At 36.6% G+C, this 23606-nt stretch overlaps 1 protein-coding gene across 2 annotated transcripts in view; it reads right to left on the bottom strand.

Moving 5' to 3' along the window:
- Nucleotides 1-12373: 12373 nt before the first annotated feature.
- Nucleotides 12374-23606, bottom strand: part of cnih3 (cornichon family AMPA receptor auxiliary protein 3) — a 31553-nt gene continuing 20320 nt past the window's right edge. The window contains exons 4-6 of one of the 2 annotated variants that reach the window (XM_039693031.2): nt 19854-19966; nt 18799-18942; nt 12374-15253 (exon numbers count right to left, since the gene is read on the bottom strand). In XM_039693031.2, the coding sequence (XP_039548965.1) occupies nt 15226-15253; nt 18799-18942; nt 19854-19966 (285 nt within the window). In that variant the 3' untranslated portion in view covers nt 12374-15225. Of the gene's footprint in view, nt 15254-18798; nt 18947-19853; nt 19967-23606 lie in introns of both variants that reach the window. The other variant, XM_089118779.1, reaches the window with a different exon arrangement.

Here is a 23606-nt window from a genome sequence, read left to right as displayed (position 1 = left end):
GTGAGCATTTTGGCCCGTCCCACCTCAGAGATCTTGACTTATTGACTGTATCCAATAATCATACAATATTGTCAAGTTCTCTTACGAGAGGTTCTCACATACTGAGAGATGCAAACATTAATGCAAAATTAAGGAAAATTTTTAGCTTCAAAAAGCTTCAATTTTTAGCTTCAAATAGGTTTTGCCTTAGTGTAAGATATTACCCAGTACGAGAGAACCTCTTCTAAAGAGAACTGAGGTTATGTTAGAAACCGAGTACGGTATCATACACCCAGCGCAATGCAGCACCAAGCATTTTTTGCTAGTTTCTACGGAGGCGTATTGCATTCACTTGAAGAAAAAAAATCTACTCTGTTTTTCTGAATTAACGAGTTAATTTTTCATGAGAAAAAAATGTTTGCTCTGTTTTTCTGAATTAATGAGTTAATTTTTCATGAGAAAAAAATGTTTGCTCTGTTTTTCTGAATTAATGAGTTAATTCAGAAAACCTGCAAAAATAAATTTTCTCATGAAAAATTAACTCATTAATTCAGAAAAACAGAGCAAAAACTTTTTTCTCAAGAAAAACTAACTCGTTAATTCAGAAAAAAAGAGCAAATTTTTTTTTCTCATGAAAAATTAACTCATTAATTCAGAAAAACAGAGCAAAAAATTTTTTTCTCATGAAAAATTAACTCGTTAATTCAGAAAAACAGAGTAGATTTTTTTTCTTTAAGTGAATGCAATACGCCTCCGTAAGTTTCAGCCTGACGCAGTTATAATTTTCACCTCCTGTGCCACGTTGTTTAAATAGCAAATGCCTTTGCGCCCATTTGTGCGACCATGGGCATGCAGGTCTGAAAATGAGGTGTGTTTAGGCGCATTGTTCGGTGTGTTGCGCATTGTTCGGTGTGTTCGGTCAATTGCTTTGAGGCAATTGAAATAGACTGCGCCATTGACAACTGAAAAAGACAAGTACTTTGTACAGTTGTCAGCTTGTGGCTTGGTAGTAATTAAAATAAGTGTAGCAGTTTGCACTTCACTAAATCCCCAAATATTAACATGCTATATATATATATATATATATATATATATATATATATATATATATATACACGCACACATATATATATATATATACTATACAGTTTGTATAAATATATATACACACACACACACATATACATATATATATTATTATATTATTGAGAAAAGCATCTTTATAATGTTTTACTGTAATGAATAAAGAATAAAGATTGTATTTGTTGTGTCTAGGAGCAGCAGATGTGAGGAGTGCTCAGATTGATCTTCATGCACAGCCTGAGGAGATCAGTGTGAGACTGCAGATGCCACATCCAGCACTAATTAAAATGGTTAGTTGCTGAAAGCATCTTGAGCACAGTGTGTAAGGAGTCAGTATATGAATATTGCTTTCTCATTGTCACTTATATTTTTGGTGTTGTTCCAAACCATTGTGAACAATATGTTCCTAGCACAGAGCTGTCCTAAAAGGTAGGCTATAGTAAGTTGTAATAATAATGCTGCCTCATTTTGGACCAATTCTGATTAAGCATTACATATACTTCATAGAGAAAGCAATCGCAGAATGCATTGTGACAAGCAAAAAGAATAACAGTACTACTGTTAGCTTAAAAACGATTAAGCTAAGAATACATTTCAGTAAATCTCTTGTTTAGAGCACTTTTTATATGGCAGAGTCTTATAAAAAGGTTTATTTATTATTTAGTTTTTGGAACTTATTTAGGTTTTGGAACAAAGCTTTTTCTTTATGTTATGTTTCACAGTATTGAATAAATAATGTGCAAACCAAAAAAATAGTACATGTTGCACTCTTGAAATGAGGCCCAGAGAGTCAGTTCATTATGATTTTATTTCTTAACTTGCATAGAGAATGATCACATTTAAAAGCTGAAGGACTGCTGAGAACCAAACTGTGGAAAGGTCCCAGGGTCTGGGAGGATTCAGCCTCTTAGCTCCCTTAGGGAAGCGGATGACCAGATCGTTCTTCCCCAGTGACTGGCCAGTCGCTGGTTTAGTAAATGCTGCTATGGCCGCCACATAAACCTTGAGCGTGGATGGGGTTCTGCCCTTATCCAGTAGCTCTTGAAGGAAAGGGAGAACTGCAGTAACCCCACAGTCTAGTGTTTAAAAGTCTTGAGATTTGCACCAGCCAAAAAAAGACCGTTTGGATACATTCTGCCATCATTTCCAGACAGTTTATGTGTCGAAGCTTCTCCCGTTCTGACCATTGGCCAAAGAATTCTCAAGAATCGCCTGTGACGTGATTCAATATTAAGGATTATTTGGTAACGCTTCCTTTTACAGTCCAGTTACCCATGTAAATACGATGTACTTATTTTAGTAACTACAATTACTGGGTAATAACTAGTACTAACCCTGAACCTACCCCTAAACCTACCCCTGTTCCATATACTTACCTTATATTAGCCAGTACTTTCTAGGTCAGTACACTGTAAGTACTATAGTACTGTAAAAGGATGCGTTACCGATTATTTTTTGGCTTCAATATCTCGAAAACAAGGTTTTCCACTAGCATAAGATATTATCGCACAAAACTAGAGACCTCTCATAACTCAGCAATTGTAAATAGTAAACTGTTCTTAAGTCATCCTAAAAAACTGCCTTTAAGGGATTCTTATTCTTTTTCAACTAAAGCCTAGTATGTGATGAATAATCCGATGTTGCCAAATAAATAAAAAAGGTCATTTCTTGCTTTGCTAAAGTCATAGTGACATAATGCCACTGAAATGAAAGTCTAAATATACAGCATTGTTTGAAGACAAGATTAATTTCAGATCCTCTGTAATCTAATTCTCACCCTGACCAGAGGATTGTGTTAGTTGGCGGACGCGTTAATTCTTTCCCGAGGCAATATTAGACTCTGCTCCATTAGACATGCAGCTCAAAATGCATCAATAGCATATTATTTAAACAGTAAAGTGATTTTTTTTGTCTGTGCCTCAGACATACAGTATGTTGTCCATGGCCCTTTCAGAGTGCCTGCATTAATCAACATGTCGTTTTGGGAGCTGTTGCCCTATTCCCTGGCGAGTACATGAATATTTAGAAGCAGCCTGGGTTAAGGCTTTAAGGCAGTAATAAGGTCATTTCCCTGGCATGATACTACCCCCTTGTGTGTGTGTGTGTGTGTGTTTATCTGGTAATGAGGTTGACTGCTGTCTCATGATGTGCAAGTTTTTAAAAGCCATATACACATTCCAGGGAGTCACAAAGTGTCTTCGTATACTGTTCAACAGAATGAGTGCTTTTCGTTTTGCAGTGGGAACAGCGCTGTAGGGGACCATCATTAGTATATATGAAGAGCGTGTTTGGATATAATGGCTGATGCTCAGCTAGGTGCTATGAAATGGAGGGGAATTTATTAGATTTTGAGTTTAAAAGGCAGATTAATTGGTTTTTGGTTAAAATTGTTTTTTCCATGCCAGCCTCTGGTTGTAAAAAACGAAAAATAAATAAATTCCCGATAAAAAATGGGATAATCTAGTTGAGAATGTTTTAGTTTGTGTTTTTAAATATATTAACTCAATAAATACGTTTTAATTGTCGTGTTAGCTAACACCTTTGTCTTGTATTGTGTCAGTTTAACAAAATCATCTGCTGAAGTCTATTGCAGATATATATATTAATATGCGCATATAACGGTTGCTGATGCACATATTCAACTTGCTCTCGAATGTTTGGGTTTTGATAGTTCCAATATGGCTGATGCATTACATGTAGATACAGATAATCACAATACTAAGCAATCAGTCAGAATAGGGAAAACAAGTACAGTGACCTTCAGTAACAAAATCAATAATTGTTTTTAATATACAGTAAATGTTTTGACCAACTTCTTATTAACAACAATTACTTGCTGCAATTGGTGTTGTTATAAATGGTTTACAAATTTCCATTAAATCCTAATTGAGGTTCAAGTAATTGCATGCTTTACTGTACTGTATGGGTTTCCAGAGGACTTTGTGTCCTGTGGTGGTGATGGGATGTGACACGCCACGTCCCGTGGATCTATCCCATGGATCAATACCATCACTACGGAGATAAAGATCTCAATTTCACCGGCTGCAAATGGCAAATTAAGAGAGGCAATTTGACGCCTCCCACTGTGCCTTAGCATTCCTGAATCCCCCTCTGGAATAGGCTACTGAAAAACTGCCATTGTAACACACATCGTCGTTAGAAATGCCCCACTCCGCGCGCTGCAATTTGAGCTGTTTCAGTTTGGGTGTTCAACGAGTCATTAACAGACTGCTGCATGGCAGAGTAATTTATAAAAAGCATTTCAAAGGAGCTGTTTTTTCCCTTTTGGAAAGCTGAAAAATTGTGGGGCACAAAAGGTAGTTGAAAAGGCTGGCTTGGAGAGAAGTCGTTCTAAAGAAACTCCCCCACATGATCCTGCACACTTTCAAGCTTTTGAAGCTGGCTGACATCACTGGTGCACATACTTCAATTATTCAGCCTTTGTGACTTCACTTCTTTAAAATATGTTTTATTAACTAAGTTCGAGAGAAACACCTTCACATTATCTATCCAATCAGCATGAGAGGACTATATATAGCCTATATATATATATATATATATATATATATATATATATACATATATACAGTATATGAAGAGTTCAGATGCAAAAGCCTCTAAGTGCCATTTGAAATTTTCTTCTAAAATGATAATTTTTATCAAGCTTGTATATTTAAGTTCAGTAATTTCACTTAAATGGCAATGAAGATTACCTATTAATTGTCTTTTAAGTGAAATTACTGAACTTAAATATACAAGCTTGATAAAAATTGTCATTTTAGAAGAAAATTTCAAATGGCATTTAGAGGCTTTTGCATCTGAACTCTTCATATATATGTATATATATATATATATATATATATATATATATTACATTGATGACCCACCCTTACGAAAAATAAGTTTATTTAAATGTGCTTTTAAACTAAAAATAAGAAATTATACATTCAGTCTACTTTTTATGTATTCTCAGAACATTGCTCTTAAGGATAATGGACTTATACTGATGAAAAGTCGAAATATATTTGATAACACTTTTTACTCATGTGAGTCCTCCTCGAAAGCGCAATCGGTTGTGGGAAATATTTGCCTTTATTAGTTCTGTCCCAAATGGCCCACTTCATATACACTTTCGGTCTTGTGGACTAACAATTGTCCAAAAACAAAAGTCCATGAGACCGTAGTGTGTCCCATTAGTCATTTTAGGTTTCAGAGGGGTGCTCAAGAACGCCCCCTTTACGGTTGATATGCGCCCTTGATGCATACTTTTGCCGAGCCCGTACTGAAGCGAGCTCCCCAGTAGACTTCTTCCTGACAGTTAAAGCGGCTTTATGTCACGATGTCTGATTAGGGTGCCATTTGGGACAGAGCCATTGTGTGCACGGATCCACACTCCAAAATCTACCAGGAATAGACCATCCGTGGACATTTGGCATACTCTTTTCAACATACACTATGCTTTGAAATTGGGACACACTTATTCTAATCTCGCTTAATATGGATAGTATGGACATTAGGACACATGGGATAGAACATTAAACATTAACTAGCATATAAGGTCAAAACTGGAAAACGTTACTGAATGAAATGTGAGTTACTGAAATCCTGCGTGTTGCGATCGGGAAGAAAATACTTCTGTTTCATGCTGACTTTAACAACATAAGAAATGTTTAATGATCAGCATATTGGCATATTAGAATGATTTCTATAGGATCATGTGACACTGAAGACTGGATAAATGATGCTGAAAATTCAGCTTTGCCATCACAGGAGTAAATGACATTTTTAGAATATATTAAACATTGTTTTAAATTGTAATGTTAAACGGTAGTTTGTTTTTGTATCAGCTAAATGCAATGTCCTTCTGAATTATTTACCTGTTTTTTCATTGCATAATAGTGACAAACAGTACAATTATTTTGTCTTTTCAGATGAGTCATTTTCCATCTGTCAATGAAACGGCACCGGTCACAGAAATGTCAAGACGCTTTAAGGTCATGAAACCACTCTACATTCTTCGGTCAGTAAAGTTTTCATGTCCTTGTCTAATTAAAGAGAATTTCCTAACCACCCCTTCTCATATCTCAATACATGGCTTAGATATTATTTAGCTAAAGTTGCAATGGTGCCAATAACACGCATCAATAAAAAAAAAGGAAGCAACTTTTTTCCCCACCAAAAACTGGCTTGTCAAGCCTGCCAAAAACTCACATTCTCACACCCTCGCTTTTTTTGTCCCTCAGTGTTTCTAAATTAATCTCTCCGCATTTCACTAATCCGGTGCCACCAAATGTATTCTGCATCACTCAAGACATTCATTCGACCTCAATGAAAGCTAAGATCCCCCTTCTGAAAACCGCATTTCCAACAAACCAATTGATGAATAATGAGTGAATGTGCAAATGTGTTGTTCTGCCGTTGCTTTTAATCCAGTAAGAGAGGCAGAAACAGTCGGTGACTCATCATCATTATCTACACAAACATTTTCTCAAAATCATCAGTATGAAAAATAAGTCCTCAGAAATGAAGGATAGATAAGGAAGCCTTACTTTATGGATTGAAGTATGAAGGCAAAATCTGAGAGCAATAACTTCTGATTGCTGAGTTTAATAACTTAACACTTTATTTTTATATCAAGCTACGTAGAGCTGTTCAGTTTGTAGTCCTTAACATGTGGAAAAGTGGGAGTTTTAGAAATATATAGTTTTTTTTTATAGCTTAACAAGAAACTTTATCACAAAATAGAGGACGATACAAGAAATGCTAATCATACTGCAAAGCGTGTTGTGTAAACGCTAGAGAGAAAGAAAGCTCCTAAAATGATGGTTTGGGCAAGGGGAATTAAAATCCCTCGCTTATCGCTGCTTTGAAGACTGGGTTGTTTGTTCAAGCTCAGATGAGTTTTCTGTGCTGGGTTAGTGTGGACATGGGGGTGAACTGCAGATCCCTGTAGCCACTAACATGCTTACAGCTATTTCAGGAAATCAGGCTGTCTGCACAGACAATTTGTTATTAGATTTGTTTATGAGTACAACATCCCTGAATCTGTGTGGTTATGAGGACTGAGGTCTCACATTAGAGGCATTTTCTCTGAGGAGCACTTCCTCAATAAAACTTGGATGAGAAAATAATTGACAGTACAAAAGCATACTGTAACAAAACAAATATGAAATTTGAGTTCAAGTCTCTTTTGCCTCCCTTGAGCTCATTGTGTTCCTATTGTTTTTGAAGCAATGCAAATGTCTAAAACTGAAACATTTAAACTAAGTTTGATATTTGCATATCTCGAATGTGCAAATGTGCTGCTCTGCCGTTGCTTTCAATCCAGTTAGCTACTACTCATCATTATCTACAAAAACATATTCTCAAAATCATCGGTATGAAAAATGAGTCCTCAAAAATGAAGGATAGATCTTACTTTATGGATTGAAGTATGAAGGCAAAAACTGAGAGCAGGAATAATGTAAGTTATAGATGGCCAATAAAGGGTTAATTAATAACTTTCATTCAACTTGATTCTATTTTGATGTTACTTCATGTTTTTAAATAGTATTTAAATACTATTATTAAATATTATTATTATTAATATTATTATACATTATTACTATTATTACTAAATACTATATTTAAATACTATTTTAAATAGTATTTAAAAACATACAAAAAATATTATAGTATTTGTTATGTGGATTTATAGGACCGACCAAAATGTATATGTTCTATTCCTCTGCAGAATATTTTTCCATGGAGTCAGTGTGCGTTAAAGTATCGGCTAAGCACAGAGGAAAATGTTTTTGAATATTAAATAGGTGCTTGTAGAGAAGGGCATGGAGACTTTAAATGTGCATGAGTGCATGAGGAGGTGACGTTTGTTTGCCAGCACTTTGTCTGTTCCCCTCTGCTGGCCAGTCTTCAGCCCTTCTGGGCAAGCTGACAGAGATTTATTTGAACTCGGGGATGCCAGCTTTTGGGCCAGGATACCACCTCATATGAATATTAAAAACTAGAAAAATACTCACAGCCATATTCCCAGTGAGGTCCAAAAGACTACTAGTGAAAATGCTTTTTATTTTCTATTACTTTGTCATGCTGTCTATTTTCTTGCATTTCTTAAATACTCTGTTATGTATTATTTTCACATGTTTTTGATTGGAAATGGAAAATTTCCAAAACTTAAATTTTAAGATTTATATGAATAATCTAAAATTATTTATATTATGTATTTTTTAAATTCTTTCTATAATTTACAAGTAGAATAATAAGAAATATATAAAAAAGAAGGCTATCGAATATATGAAGAGTTCAGATGCAAAAGCCTCTAAATGCCATTTGAAATTTTCTTCTTTAATGATGATTTTTTTATCAAACTTGTAAATTTAAGTTCAGTAATTTCACTTAAATGGCAATGATAATTACCTATTAATTGTTATTTAAGTGAAATTACTGAACTTAAATATACAAGTTTGATAAAAATCATCATTAAAGAAGAAAATTTCAAATGGCATTTAGAGGCTTTTGCATCTGAACTCTTCATATACACTCTAAAAGATGCTGGGTTATTTCAATTTTCAACCCAAATTTGAGTCAAATATGCACTAACCCAAATGTTGGGTTAAAATTTAATTAAAAAATTGACTGTTGAAAGTGAAAGTTGAAGATTTTAAATTTTATTTTTAACCCAACACTTGGGTTAGTCCATATTTGACCCAAATGTGGGTTAAAACAACCCTGCATTGTTTAGAGTGTAGAGCTTAAGATTTAAAATTATAAATTATAGAAAAAAAATGCATTACACATATTCATTGTTTACAATAATTGTTTACACCGATGAACCAAAACATTATGACTAGTCACAGGTGGTGTATTGTTGATCATCCAACGAGGTCACATATTAAAGGGTTAGTTCACCCAAAAATGAAAATTAAGTCATTAATTACTCACCCCCATGCTGTACCAACCCCGTAAGACCTTCGTTCGTCTTCGGAACACAAATGAAGATATTTTTGATTAAATTTGAGAGCTGTATAACTACCACATTGGCTCCTGCCTCTTGACGGCCCAGAAAGTCAATGAAGAAAATATTTAAATATCCCAAGTGACTACCGTGGCTCAACTATATGTTTATCAAGCGACGCGAATACTTTTTGTGCGAAAAAACAAACAAAAATAACGAGTTTATTCGACTATTCCTTTTCTTCCTTGTAGGCCAGAAACGAGACTTCCTTAGATTTCCACGACGCATGCGCGAGATTTGCGATCTGCTCACACTACTTCAGAGCCGCTCTGCACTACTTCAGATCGCAATTCTCGCGCATGCGTCGTGGAAATCTAAGGAAGTCTCGTTTCTGGCAGAAAAGAAATAGTCGAATAAACTCGTTATTTTTGTTTGTTTTTTCGCACAAAAAGTATTCGCGTCGCTTGATAAACATATAGTTGAGCCACGGTAGTCACTTGGGATATTTAAACATTTTCTTCATTGACTTTCTGGGCCGTCAAGAGGCAGTCCCTTAGGAGCCAATGTGGTAGTTATACAGCTCTCAAATTTAATCAAAAATATCTTCATTTGTGTTCCGAAGACGAACGAAGGTCTTACGGGGTTGGTACAGCATGGGGGTGAGTAATTAATGACTTAATTTTCATTTTTGGGTGAACTAACCCTTTAAGATTGGGGTAGATGGTAAGCAAACAGTCATATCTTATATTCAGAGAAATGAGGTTAGTTGCAGGATAAATGGGCAGGAATAAAGATCTGAGAGACTTTGACAAGGACAAAATTGTTTTGGCAAGGTGACTGGGTCAGAATAGCTCTGAAACGGTAAGGCTTGTGGGTTGCTCCTGGTCAGCAGTGGTGAGAATTTACCAACAGTGGCCTGAGGAGGGACAAATCACAAACTGGTGACAGGGTGCTGGGCACCCAAGGCTCATCGATGCACAAGGGCAATGAAGGCTATCCCGTCTGGTCTGAGCCAACAGAATTTCTGTTGCAAAAGTCACACAAAATTCTGAGTTTAAAATTTGATTAATTTTTTTCAGGATTCTTTGATGAATAGAAAGTATATATATATATATAATATAGAAATATTTTGTGTATATATATATATATATATATATATATATATATATATGTATGAAGAGTTCAGATGCAAAAACCTCTAAATGCCATTTGAAATTTTCTTCTTTAATGATGATTTTTATCAAACTTGTATATTTAAGTTCAGTAATTTCACTTAAATAACAATTAATAGGTAATTATCATTGCCATTTAAGTGAAATCACTGAACTTAATAATACAAGCTTGATAAAAATTATCATTCTAGAAGAAAATTTCAAATGGCACTTAGAGGCTTTTGCATCTGAACTCTTCATATATTGCCATATTTTGCTTTTACATGCTTGTTTATAGCATGACAGAAGGCACAAAAATCTTTTATAATCCATGCACAGGTGTGAGCGGCAGCATTCCATGAGTATCGCAGCCAATAGATCAGACTGGCAGATTCATTGAAGGGCACAACCAAAACACAGAACACACTCTCTTATGCCGTCCTTTAGTGAAAATCGAATCCACCAGAACAAAGCTGTTACAGTAAATTCAATACACATTTCCAGTTCAGCATGAATTAAAGGAAGCATGCTGTTTCCTACAGTAAAGGACATCGGTACAGTCTGCTTAAGTGGTTTCCTCTCCATCGCCCTCCCACATGCTGTGCAGGTATGAGCGATATGACCGAGGCAGTCAAAGGACGAGGCTGAAGGTTAAGACAGAGTAAAGAGGAAGCACGAATTGACTGTAATTAACAGACTCATGGAGACTCAAGCATTAGCGCTGTCCTCCACCAGATTCACTGAGGCATATCCACTCACAAGCTCGAGCCAAGAGCCCAAGATTAATGCAAACAGCCATTCTCGTTATAGGGGAGCGCGTCTGTTAACACAGCTAATTGTTATTAATAGCTGAGGAATGTGTTGAGACTTCATGACAGATTCATTTTGCCTGAACCTCTCATTTATCAGGACACACGTGTCATTAGAAGGTCCAGACGGAATCTGGGTGTTTTCTTTTAACTCATTTAAACAATCTTGTAAATGGAGCAGAGAGTACTAGAAATCATCTAAATCTGTAGATATGCATGTGTACTGTTGCTATAAAAGGAATAATATCATATACATTACTCACAGGCTTATTTCTGTGGAAATTTGCTTTTATGACTGAATCTAGGTTCTCTGCTATTATAATATGCACATCCTCATTAGTTAAAAGTCCTTTTTTTTTTTTTTTCCGGTCAATGAATCGCCTCATGAACTCACTTGCATTTAATGACGGACTCTTTCTCAACCCAATGGAATTACCCATGACTGGATCAACCTTTTTCACCCTTGAATAGTTGATAAGTAGTAAAGCAGAGCCAAAACGGTCTGCATACAGAGGCATACTCCATGTGTATATATATAAATATTGCATATTGATAAGTGTATATGTGTCTATCTTTACCAAACTATCAGCCAAAGAACATTTACACAAAGAGCAGATTGTTTGTCAGAGAGAGTTGTTTAGGTTCTGTCAGATTTTCAGATATAAAGAAGGAAGCCCCATTGTATTGTGCCAAATGGGTTAGATTGTAGAGACCTTGGCATATTTTTTAGCTGATGGGAGGAAATAAATGTTCTGTGCAAACAATAGAGAGGCCAACACTGCGCTTTCTACCTGATGGTGTTGTTATCGCAGTTCTACATCCCCACTGGTGTGTTTTGAAATGGATTTTAGGATCAGACACTAGAGAGTTGGGGAATGATCGTAGAGGACAACATCGTCTGATGTCTGCTCAGAATTCTCAGCATCATTTTTTAGTTTACCCAGTGGACCAATTTATGCATCATATACAGGCATCGGTGTTGTTATCTAACTAAAAAGGATCAGAGTTTGCTCTATTTTGCAAGGATCAGCTTTTATTTTCTTGCCTCTCAAATAGTGCTCATCTGCTTTTAAGAACTCCATGATTCACAGACGGCCGTAGTTGAAGGTTTTTGACAGTTTGCACTGTTATTTGATATGACAAGATAGCCAATAATAAGGCAAGAAGAAGAAAAAACACACAGAGAAAGTTTCACTTAAAACCAAAAAGTGTTTAAATGCTAGTTGACAGCAGAATCTTTTTTAAATAAAAAAAGAAAAAACAACAACAAATCTGTGTATAGTTTTGGCAAAAAGTAATTATTAAACAATATTACCAGTTAATTTCTTCTACCACCAGCAAAAAAACTTTTGTTTCGTTCCTGAATGAATCAACAAATTTTGAATGAATCGGTTAAATGAATGATAAAATGACTCACTTTAATGACTAAAGGCATCCACAATTGCAGACTCTCTTTTTTTAACAATTAGTATTGTCGATGCAATCAGTACAATTTGCTTCAGTACAGTTACGATATAAAAGCCTAATATTCCTCCTACACACTATAAATGAGTTTTATAGGATTTTTTTTTTATAGTTGGTCGGCCTAATCTTAGAATAGAAAAACGAAAAAGCTTGCTTGCTGAAGCTAAGGTACCACAAAGAAATGAGGCTTGGAAAGATGAAAACAGAAACCAGACTATGAAGCTTTAGTGATTTTACTTGCTATTGTTATCTAGAACAACAGATAATAAGATTTACTTTTCCTTTATTTGGCTCTTTAATGATTATTTGGTATACCTAAGAGGATTAGAATAAGTCAAGAACAAAATCTTTGTGAACAGCTGCCAAATTAAAAAAAAAACTTCTTCTCTTGGGTAACTATTAATGATCTGTTGCCAGAACACTGTCTAGATGTGCCAGCAATTGAAGACTGTACAAAGTTTTGAAAAATGCGAACATAAGCTAGACTACACAGACATGTGTGCGTTTGTTTGTGCGGCCAGGAAGCAAGGTGAAAAAGCCATCCAATCCTAGAAAGACAAGGCAAGTAAAATCCAGCTCAGCTGGCCTCATGGGTAATCCGTGCTGACAGGTTGGGCATCTTAGAAACCTGGCAAGCTGACAGGTTGCCCATCCAGCACTGTGTGGGGGACAACCACACTTGTCAAAACACATAATGTGCAAAGCTCTTCGCTTGAGGGCAAGGATATTTTCTGAGAGTGCAACACATGGAACTCTTCAGAGCAAAGATAAGGTGTTATTTCAAGAGAACGATTATTATTTATCAACCCTAAAATACTTTTTACTGTAGTTTATTGAGTTATGCATCTCAGATTTTAATGTCCCATCAGTCCCTTTTAGGCCAGAGCCAAAATTCATCACTTATCTTGTGCCGCAGCATACTAATCAGGGTCAGAAATGGTGGCAGAAAGCTCTGCGAGTGCCAGGACCTGCAGACATCTGATGACGTTCATTTCACGGCTATAAGTGGCAAAGTGTTAGATCGTTGGCAAATGGAGCTGCATCCTTTACAAACTGTAATTACGGAGCATGTGGCAGTGATTTGGACGGATAGCAGGTGGAGCAGGAGGACAGCCTGTCACCGATCTGTCAGCCAGTCACTGCCACACAGGGCTTGGGGCCAGAAAACGCATATAATAGTCGACTCATGAGCGGGAGGCAACGTTCCCTGAGGCGGAGACATCTGAGAGATGGGGGCACGCAACAGTCCGAGGTGGATGTTTTTCTAAAAGAGTCACTCCAGGGTGAGGACTCCAATGCTTTGTGGGTAATTGAGTGAAATAACCACATATGGATCATGAACCGCATGACTGATGAAAAAAACAATGCCTCCAACTCTCTTAGTGGAATTACGAGTGCTGCATGGCATGCATGCATAAGAAATGACCTTTAAGAGTTTTAAAATAGTCTGTTTTATTTCATATACAAATTTCTTAAATGATATTTGGATGGGTGAACATGTCCACAGTAAGGATATAGAAAATGTTTGGTCATCATATGTGTAACTACATAAGGCATACAAAAGCAGGCTACATGACAGTAGCAGAGTATAGTTCTGCTGGGGACCGGTATTATTATCCCCTACATATCAATGAAAATGATGTAGCATCTCTACTGCTATTTTCAGTACTCTGCCTTAAATATAGTGTGCTCAATCAAAGCATCAAGTAGTCTTGAGGGGTTTATGCTCATATGCATCATGTGGTTACTCCGGACAGTTAGCCTGACTGATCCAACAAGACTGTCAGTTTAAAATCTGTACAGTATAATCAACAGAAAGAAGTAAGAAACACTAGATAGAATAGGGTAGATAGATAGATAGATAGATAGATAGATAGATAGATAGATAGATAGATAGATAGATAGATAGATAGATAGATAGATAGATAGATAGAAAATGAGAAAGTGAAATTTGTAGCTCAGTGTTAGGAAAGCTGTGTTTTTTATTTCTTCCCTAGAATGTAAATCTATGATGGTTTCATACACTGTAATATATTGGAAGACTTGTACTGGGTATATAAATATGACTTGTTTTTCCACCACAACCAATAACTGTATCTATTGTGCAAACTCATAACATCTTTGTGCAAAATTGTGGAAAAGTGGCTTTTGTTTTCTATAATAAAGCCTCGATATTAGCATTTTGTAAATATAAAGTCCAAAAACATCTCAACCAACTGACACCAGCACATAAAAGCATTACACAAAGTTCTCTATGTACACGAGTAATGCAACAGATACATATTTCATATTAAAAACGCTTATGTTAGGGGTGCACAAATACACATAAAATATACCACAAAAAGCTTCTCACACATGTAATCAAACTCGGTGGCCTAGTGTGTGACTGGTAAAAATGAAACATTCGCTGATCAAGTTAGCCATCGTTTCCTTTCATTTGTTTGAATCCGACATTAATTTTAAGCTACATATAGTGAGTGTAAAGGTTGGCAGGTTTTGCTTCTCAAAGTGATAAAGGACATGTTGTGCTATGCCTGAGACAATCTTTGCAAATGTTACTGTGAGCTTGTGAAAAGTGCCTCACACCAGGTCCATGATACAACTTGGGCGTTAAGTCAGATCTGTAAACAACACAGGGTTCTTCTGATGGGGTCAAGTCTTCGCTGTCGGTTCAGACACCGCAGTGTTGAACTTGTGTCTAGCGGTCGAGCTCTTCTTTCATTTAAATGTAGTTTAGAGCTTTCTGAAAACTGGACTTGACTTGACTTCAGTGTTGAGAACTCTGTTATGAGGTCACCAAGGAGTATATCATACTGGAAGACAAAACAAAAAGCCATTACTGACATTGAGTGCAAAAAATGTATTCTAAAAATACTAAACTAATGGGTAGAATTTGAATTCTGTTTTTTAGACAGATGCTGCTGTCCCGAGAATTTTCGGATTCTGTGGTAGCACCCCCACACCTCTACAATGGTAGCATAGGTGCATAGGAACAACCCTCATAAAACACATAAAACTTTAGTTTACAAAGATGTGAAACTCACCCAGTGGTCTGGGGTTTACACTGATATTCTCACACAAAAATCGCTGCAAAAGACGCTTTCCAACAGGTGTTTTACCATTCATTGTAAAACTGTAGACCTATTTTTCCGAACGCCTCACAACCGTACATTCTTCCATTGAGAGCTTGAATAATAGACACTCCAGCCCAGTTGGTGGCGATAATGCACCTTTGCCAATTGCAAGCAAACCACTTGTATAGTGTAGCCTACGATACCGCGACTGCATAAGACTACAGAAAGAATAGAAACAACCCCATTTGCATTTCTGGTGGCGGAGTAACCGTACATCACAGAACATACAATACAAGTCAATGGAGTTGTACAAAAACTACGCTGAAACTTGTTGGAAAGCATCTTTTGCAGCGACTTTTGTGTGAGCATATCAGTGAACACCCCAGACCACTCGGTGAGTTTTCTAAAAAACTATCTTAACCATTCTATTTCATCAGAAATGATCTTAAAACAGGGCTTTAATTGTAAAATACCGAACTTGTCCTTTAAACAGATTAGACTGATAGACAGACAGACAGACAGACAGACTCCATTCCAAACATCACTCCCAGCTTCCATATGCATTTTGAGAAATTGGGACTTCTCCCTTTATGCACACTACTTTTCGCTTCTGCAAAATGAGCTTGTGCCCATGGGTTCCATCATTCTGCCAGGGAATGACTTTAATTAGTTCATTTCTTCCTAGCTAACAACAAACACGAAGACACAGTTTGTCCCCAAATTATCCATCTGAAACCACAGCATTCATTCTCAGTTTGTGGAAATATAAGGCGAGAGGCTTGAAAGCAGTTGACGCTATGAAAAAAGACAGCTTCACCAGCTTGAGGATCACTCCGGGCAGGTCATGATATGGATTGCATTTATTTAGAATGCACTGCCATATGTGGATGTATGTTGAATTTCTGTGCTGACTTCACACTAGGGGCCATTGATGTCATGCCAGAATGCTGTCCACAGGCATTAATACATAATAAGGGGTTGCCCTGATAAAAACTGCATAAGCAGTTCTTGGCTCGCTGTGTCTTATTATCTTCAATGTGTGGGGGTTGGAAAAGTAAGGCATGGGTTCCTTTTATATTCCTAATCTTTTTAAAAAAAAAAAAAAAAATGAAAGCAGATCTATGCTCTTTGAAATTATATCATTATATCATCCGTTTATGCAGAATGTTTTACCTAATCAGAAATTTTTTTTTGAATGTTGAGTGTCATGATTATATCGAGTGTCATGATTATATTCAGTGCACACAGCTCAAGGCTGGTCTCAAACCAAACATAAAGATGTTTTAAATGGAGAGCTGCTGTGATATTGAAGCTGTGTCTTATTTACGTCCTGGGAACATCTTTTTTAGTGTTAGTGTTGAAAGTGGAAGATCAATGAAAAATGTATTTCAGCTATGAGTAGATATGATCCTGATGGAGCCGGAGGCGAACAATGTTCCTCATGCCTTTGTAATCTTTGTGGAGCTTAAACATATGCGAACTGGTGTGATATTTGCCCAAATCTCTCTTTCACTTCTATCAAAGTGGAAAGCTCCTTTCTTGAGTCATTAGGTTTGAATGGTGTTTAGAAAAAACCTACTATTGTAATTGGTTGGGTGATGGCCTGGTGCGCTGAAAATGGATTTGCAATTGATTTGTAAGATTGATTCGTAAGAGGGAGCACAACATTGATAACATTACAAAGTTATAGTACAAATTAAGTTTGACGTTCAAGCCACAGGGGTTAAACTAGGCAGGGCAGATAAATAGACAATATTCATCAAATCAGACATTATAAGAATTTATAAGATTCGTTTTGTTTCTTTTAAGTCGATGTGATTGTTTGTGAAGTTTAGATCAGGTTAAAAAAAAATCAGGAAATAATTAAAATTAAAATTTCAAACACTATCAAATTCTTTCATAAAAACCTGTATAATTTGATAGTAACATTGTGTAAATCATTATTTTGGAGAGACTTTTAGTTATATTTGCAACAAAGATTATTTCTGTTTACAGATAAGGCTGGTAAGTGATTCTATCACATTAGTGTCATGCTTACACATATATTATAGTGGTTATACTAAACTTGTGGCTAAAACATTGCATGTTTTAACATTTATTGTCAGTCCCATTTTACTTCCTTTCCTTCCAACTTTCAAGAATTAGAAATTATTTTCTGGGGTAATTATGCAACAAATGCTGTTGATTTAGTTTACCTTGTTCTGAACATTGGGTAACATTTTATTTTAACAGCATGTACTTATTACAGGGTTAGGATTTGGAAAGGGGTTTTGTTTGGGGTTAGTTAGATGTAATGCTAAATGTATTGTTGTTACTACAGTAAGACAAGGAGACTGTAAATACATTCCTTTAGCAATAAAAATCCAGCAGTTAGAGGAAGGGTCAAGATTCACAAGATATCATGACATCATGACTTTTGCATAAGCATACACGCCACTTTCAAGTCAAGTGGCGTGTTATCTATATGCATTTAGAGCTTATAGATAAGATAATTTAGAGCATTTAGTGTATGTCTACGTGAGTGATTCCGAACGATTATTTTTTTTCCTAGGATGGCAGGGGAAGGCTCATAAATGCTATTAACCCCAATGACAGGTAGGTTTAAGGACGGGGTTGGGGTAGGTCATATATAATGTAACGTTAAGTCAACGGCGTTCATAGACGTGCTGAAAAGCGATTATGCGTGTTGATAGCCCGCTAAAAATGGAAATACGAATTAGCGTGTCATACATTCGCCATTTCATGAGATCAGTCTGCAAGATGGCATGACTGTTGTGAAGAGAAGCAACAACTCACTACCATCACTTGTAAAAGAGTGAGTGCATATTAATAGATGCTTGAGAAAAAAGGGGTTAAAACTGCTGTATTTGGAATTTCAATTCTAGAAGCAAATAGTAATGAGTAATGCAGAATGTGGCTGATACACAACAACTGCCTTTGATCTGACAAAAGGTCATAAGGCCTGTTCGCCCGAAGGGTGAACCTTTATAGAATATGTGCGTTTTTATGTGTATTTTTAACATTTAATGTGACGTGATATAGTGTGGATGAAAAAGGAATCAGGAATTCTACCCAAAGGCATGTTGCTGGGCGTCCTTGTCAGTTCAAATGCTTGTATATGTTAGTATACACCTCTGCTATGCTATAGGCTTATACTGTAGATGAGCTTATAGCAAAGAAACACAACAAAAGTATATTTATCTGTAAAATTTAAACATCAGTGAAGATGTTGCACAGAATTAGCAGACGATAAAGTTTGGTTGAGATAACTTCTGGATGCTCACCAATAGAGATAGTAGAAGAACGAGAGGACGAAGAAGGACATCTTGCACCAGGCTTCTTTTTGGCAGAATTTGAGCGTGTCTCCATTCATGACAGATGCTGGATCGTAGAGAAGCTCCTTAGTGTCTGTGGGGCTGTGGAAGTACCTGCCGAAAATGGGGAAAAACACGAGGCGGGTAGTGCTTCTTGAAACATTATGTGCACCTTTGTTTTGTTTTTCGCTTTTTATTTTGAATGAATTTTTCATCTAATGCAAAGTTTGTCTTGTCTAAGTCTCTTAATTCTATGTATTTCTGTCAATCTAGGCAGTTCTTGGAGATGGATGACTTAAATATAGTCTTTAATTGTAAGACGAGTAAAAACGCCTCCCCTAGTGTAATAATTATATTATGAAAATCAAAAACAAGGTGTGGAGGTTTTAAGAGCATTAGGAAGAAATACGTGGAAGAATTGGAGCAAAACACAGGGAAGAAGAGACTGACAGTGCTCTGGAAAGCAGCATCATTGAATCTGTGAAAAAGGTAGATTGATTTTATTGAAAATTATTGAATTAGTGAATTCAACCAGCTAACTTCATAAAAATAATCACCATTACTATTGTACTAAGTTTAATGTTTCACCATTCATCATTCTGCAAATAATAATAATAATAAAACAATGATTTCTCATATTCTGGGGACGGTGGCAGTAATTGACAACAGCTCTGAACATTCAGTAACAAACCCTGAAGAAAGATTTAGAGCTCCAAAGAGACTGAAACTCATTTTATCCAAGTTATGAATTCCTCAGTTGTTCCACGGTGAAACATTCAGTCTGCTATTATTCATCCAAAAAATGAAAAGACTAATGCGCTGTGACAAGATTAGGAACACACTGAATATTTAGTGGCAAGGAGCTTAAATGTAGGATAATTATGAATGGAATTGATCTGAAATATGGATAATTCCAATACTGGAATTAATTTATTTATTTATTCTACATAATAATGATTTGGCATGGAAATTCTTAGTAGTCTCAGAATTCTTAGAAGTGTGAAAATTCTTCTTTAGGTGCTCACCTCCATGTGTTGTAGAAGAGCAGAGGGATATTCAGGCCTACGGTAAGCCACTCCTGAGCACACAGGAACATGATACAGAAGAGTCCATGGATAGAGTACTCTGGAAGCACCAACTAGAGAGAACACAGATAAGTAAATCAGTTCTTTTCTTGGTAAACCAGGTTGGAAGACAGTGCTCTGATTCAGGTCTGATGCATGCAGGTAGACCTATGGGTTTGAAGTCTTTTTAGCATATGAAGGCGCACCAAATACAACTGAATCTTCCACGTGATTCATTCAAACAGAATTCAACACTCCAGGTCTCACATCAACATTCCAACCATAAAGATTTTCGACTCCAACCAGTCTACTCTGGCCAAGGAAACCCCCAGTAAGAATTTTAATGACCCCGTAAGCATTAAAGAGATGGGCCATGCAAGGAAGAGCCTTGTCAAATTTAGATAGTTTGGAAGAGACTGATTGGTTCAGAGGTGCCACAGGAAAGGTGCCCACCAAGAGAACGCCAAAAGTCATTTGATCCCAGAACAGAGTTTTAAAACAGACCTCCCCCTTTTTGAAGACACAATGACCTCAGTGTTGAAATCCCTAAACCTACCCGCGTCATCTAACTGATGCAAAAGGTTGCCATGTGCGTCGGATTTAGACGCATGGTCAAAAGTGTCAGTTAGGTGACGCCCTTAGATGAGAATGCGTTGGAAAGGAAATGACTGTTTTATATTCACAAACTGTATGTTGCTCTGAAGAGATTGCAGAGATCAGGGAAAATTGGATTTCTCTTATATAAGAAAGAGGGAAACAACTGTAATGTTTTCATGGAAATTGTAAGGCAGAGTACTTGATGAAATTAATAAAAATCTAAGGTGAAATTGTGAGTTTAAGTACATGGTTTCTAGGGTTATGCTAGTTCACCTTCAATTGAGGAAGAACAGGACAATTTTTGGCGACACTGCTGTGGCAGTTTGCTGTAAAAGGGGACTCATAGGGCAGTTACTTTCGACAGTACTTGAGGTTGCTACCAAGCATTCAGTGTGCAAGGTTTCTGTGCGTGACGAATTTTTAGGCTGACGAACACGAAAAAACGCATACGAAAATTTCGTACTCGGTATGCAATGGCCTTAATACCCAAACTACTTCAGCTGTGTTGCCCATCACAGTGGGATTTCCATAGATTTCCATATATAGAGATATTAGAACTATATAGGACTTAAGGCCTAAAGGACTTAGTCATTAACAGTTTATACCTGACACAGACCGAGGGCTGGCTTCAGTGAATCATTTATCACTTAAGACACAACATCCTAAGGCACAAACCTTTCCTTTTATAGTCCACAGCAGGCTGAAGAAAATTTGGTTCAGGCCAACATTTATGTGAGAGGGCTCATTAAAGTTTGACCTGTCCCAGCTATTTAAGCTTATTGGTGCAAATAAAGCCCAAAATATTCCATCATTACTAAATTCCCTGGATATAAAAAGAAAAGGATAAATGCTTTAGAGCAAATGTCTTGTCCTGTGTAATTCCCTTCTGCATGCCACATTCTCAACTTCACGACAAAAGAAATATTAAAGTCGTCACCTTTATTTATATAGCTCTTTATACAAAACTGATCGTTTTAAAGCAGCTCTATTGGGATAAACAGGAAAATAATGATTCAATAAAAAGTTCATACATTTTGGAATGTTCAATCAATCTATAAAGCAGCTCTGGAGAAAACAGTGATGTCATTATCCAGGTCAGTGTAGATCTCATCCAATAACGTTAGTGTAGTATGACCAACGATATTGCTGAATATTAAGTGTCCTCAACTAAGCAAGCCAAAAGGTAACAATGGCAAGGAACCCAAAATCCATCATGTGACAGAAATGGAGAAAAACTTGGGAGAAGCCAGGCTCAGACAGTTCCCTGGCCAGATTAATGAACATGGTGTGGTTTCATTTCAAGCTGCATCACAAGTCAGATTGTGGACTGATATCATTCAGAATATTTCATCCAGTTCCTTAAACTTGAAGATTGGGATATATAGGTCATTTGGTGGGAGGGGAGCTGAAGCTGACCATAGGGTTTTGTGCAGAAGACTTGTCCTCATGTCTTCGCTGAAGGCCAAACAAAGACTTCAACATATTTTGCATAAATTCAAGTTATTATTCAAACCGTTCCCTTAGTGTATCTATTCACTTCAAGCTGAGGCTCCTGGGTAATTTCTTATCTGGAGTTTAGCTGAATTGTGAACTGCCGTTGGCAAAGCAAAGTTTCTCTTCTAAAACTCCACTCTCCTCTCTAGAATAAATGATCTTCCTGTCATCGCTCCACATGGGACAGAGTTTGATGCTAGCACGTTGCTACATTAATGCAGTACTCTGATCAGTATTCCATTTAGTTTAATCAGTTTCAATCTATTTATAATCAGTCTTCTCTCACCTTGTCCACCATCTTGAGTTTATTGTTTTTCCACACAGCTTGTGGCAATGCATTTTTGAACTGCATTCTGCATGAGTTATATTTGTGAAGTTGCCTTCCAATTTGGCTTTACCTATCTTATAAAGCAGCATAAGTAAGATGCTTACCAATGATGCCTTAAAATTATAGACTTTGGGACAGGGCAGAGATATATTCTGGATAATTAAGTAAATATGGACTGGCAGCTGGCCCTGGAAGTGCCCATCTGGAAGATCAGTCTTAATCTGTTAGACTTCAGGGCTTCTGAACATCTGACTAACTTTAGGCACAATATTTTGTCCTTCATTTCAGTGGCGCGTGGTACACACAAACAACAAAAAGTGCAATTTTGGAGTGATTTTATCATTATATGTGATTTTTATGTGACATTAACTAGCAGGCCAGCTGTGCCACACTAAATAATAGCATGTTTTTAAATGTGGCCCTGGATCACAAAACTAGTCGCAAGTCAGACGGGTATATTGGTGGCAATGGCCAACAATACATTGTATGGGTAAAAAAAAAAAATTGTTTTTTTTTTATGGCTAAAATCATTAGGATATTAAAGCTGCAGTCCCCAGTTTTTCCTCTTTGTCGCCATCTCTGTTCGATATCTGTAATTGCAGTCATTAACTTTACGTGAGTTGTGCCTCGACACGGCAAAGCACGGATGAATCCAGTGTTTGAGGAGAGTGTGAGTCTGTCAGTCCCCGCGGCGGTGTGCATACTGTCATACAGAATCACAGTTTCTACTTTTTGGAAGTATGACCAACATAAGAATTTTAACCAGAAAATGTCATCTGAACAAGCAAGTAACATACACATTTGTTCTGGTTCTGACCAACTAAAGGGAAAAAATCATTGCAGTAAATCGCGCTGATTAAATCTAACAATCGCTTATATCAAGCAAAACCATGTAAATTATACTTTGTTCTCAAATTGTTAATGTTAATGAATGACAAAAATGACAAAAATTAACCCATTTTGACACATTCCTCCCACAAGAATGGCTTGTCTCCAACCGTAATGTTTGAATTCATCCATAGCAACTATGTCTGAATCTCTTGAATTGTATCTGGAGTGGTACTGGAAATTCAACCAAGCTTTCAGAGCATCCTTGAATAATGGTGATAACTCTTTTAAATTGTTTTGAAATATAGTTTGTGTTGATTGTAATTGGTAAAAAGGAAATATATTGTCGAGAAGGATCTCTGGCTCAAGATCCATTGTTTGTTGTGATTGTAATTGGTAAAAAGGAAATATATTGTCGAGAAGGATCTCTGGCTCGTGATCCATTGTTTGTTGTGATCAATTTTAGC

The sequence above is a fragment of the Pimephales promelas genome, chromosome 13 (genome assembly GCF_988280905.1).
Source record: "Pimephales promelas chromosome 13, fPimPro1.hap1.1, whole genome shotgun sequence".
Taxonomy (NCBI): Eukaryota; Metazoa; Chordata; class Actinopteri; order Cypriniformes; family Leuciscidae; genus Pimephales; species Pimephales promelas.
The sequence above is the reverse complement of the archived record's forward strand: the minus strand, read 5'-3'. Positions and strand labels throughout refer to the sequence as shown.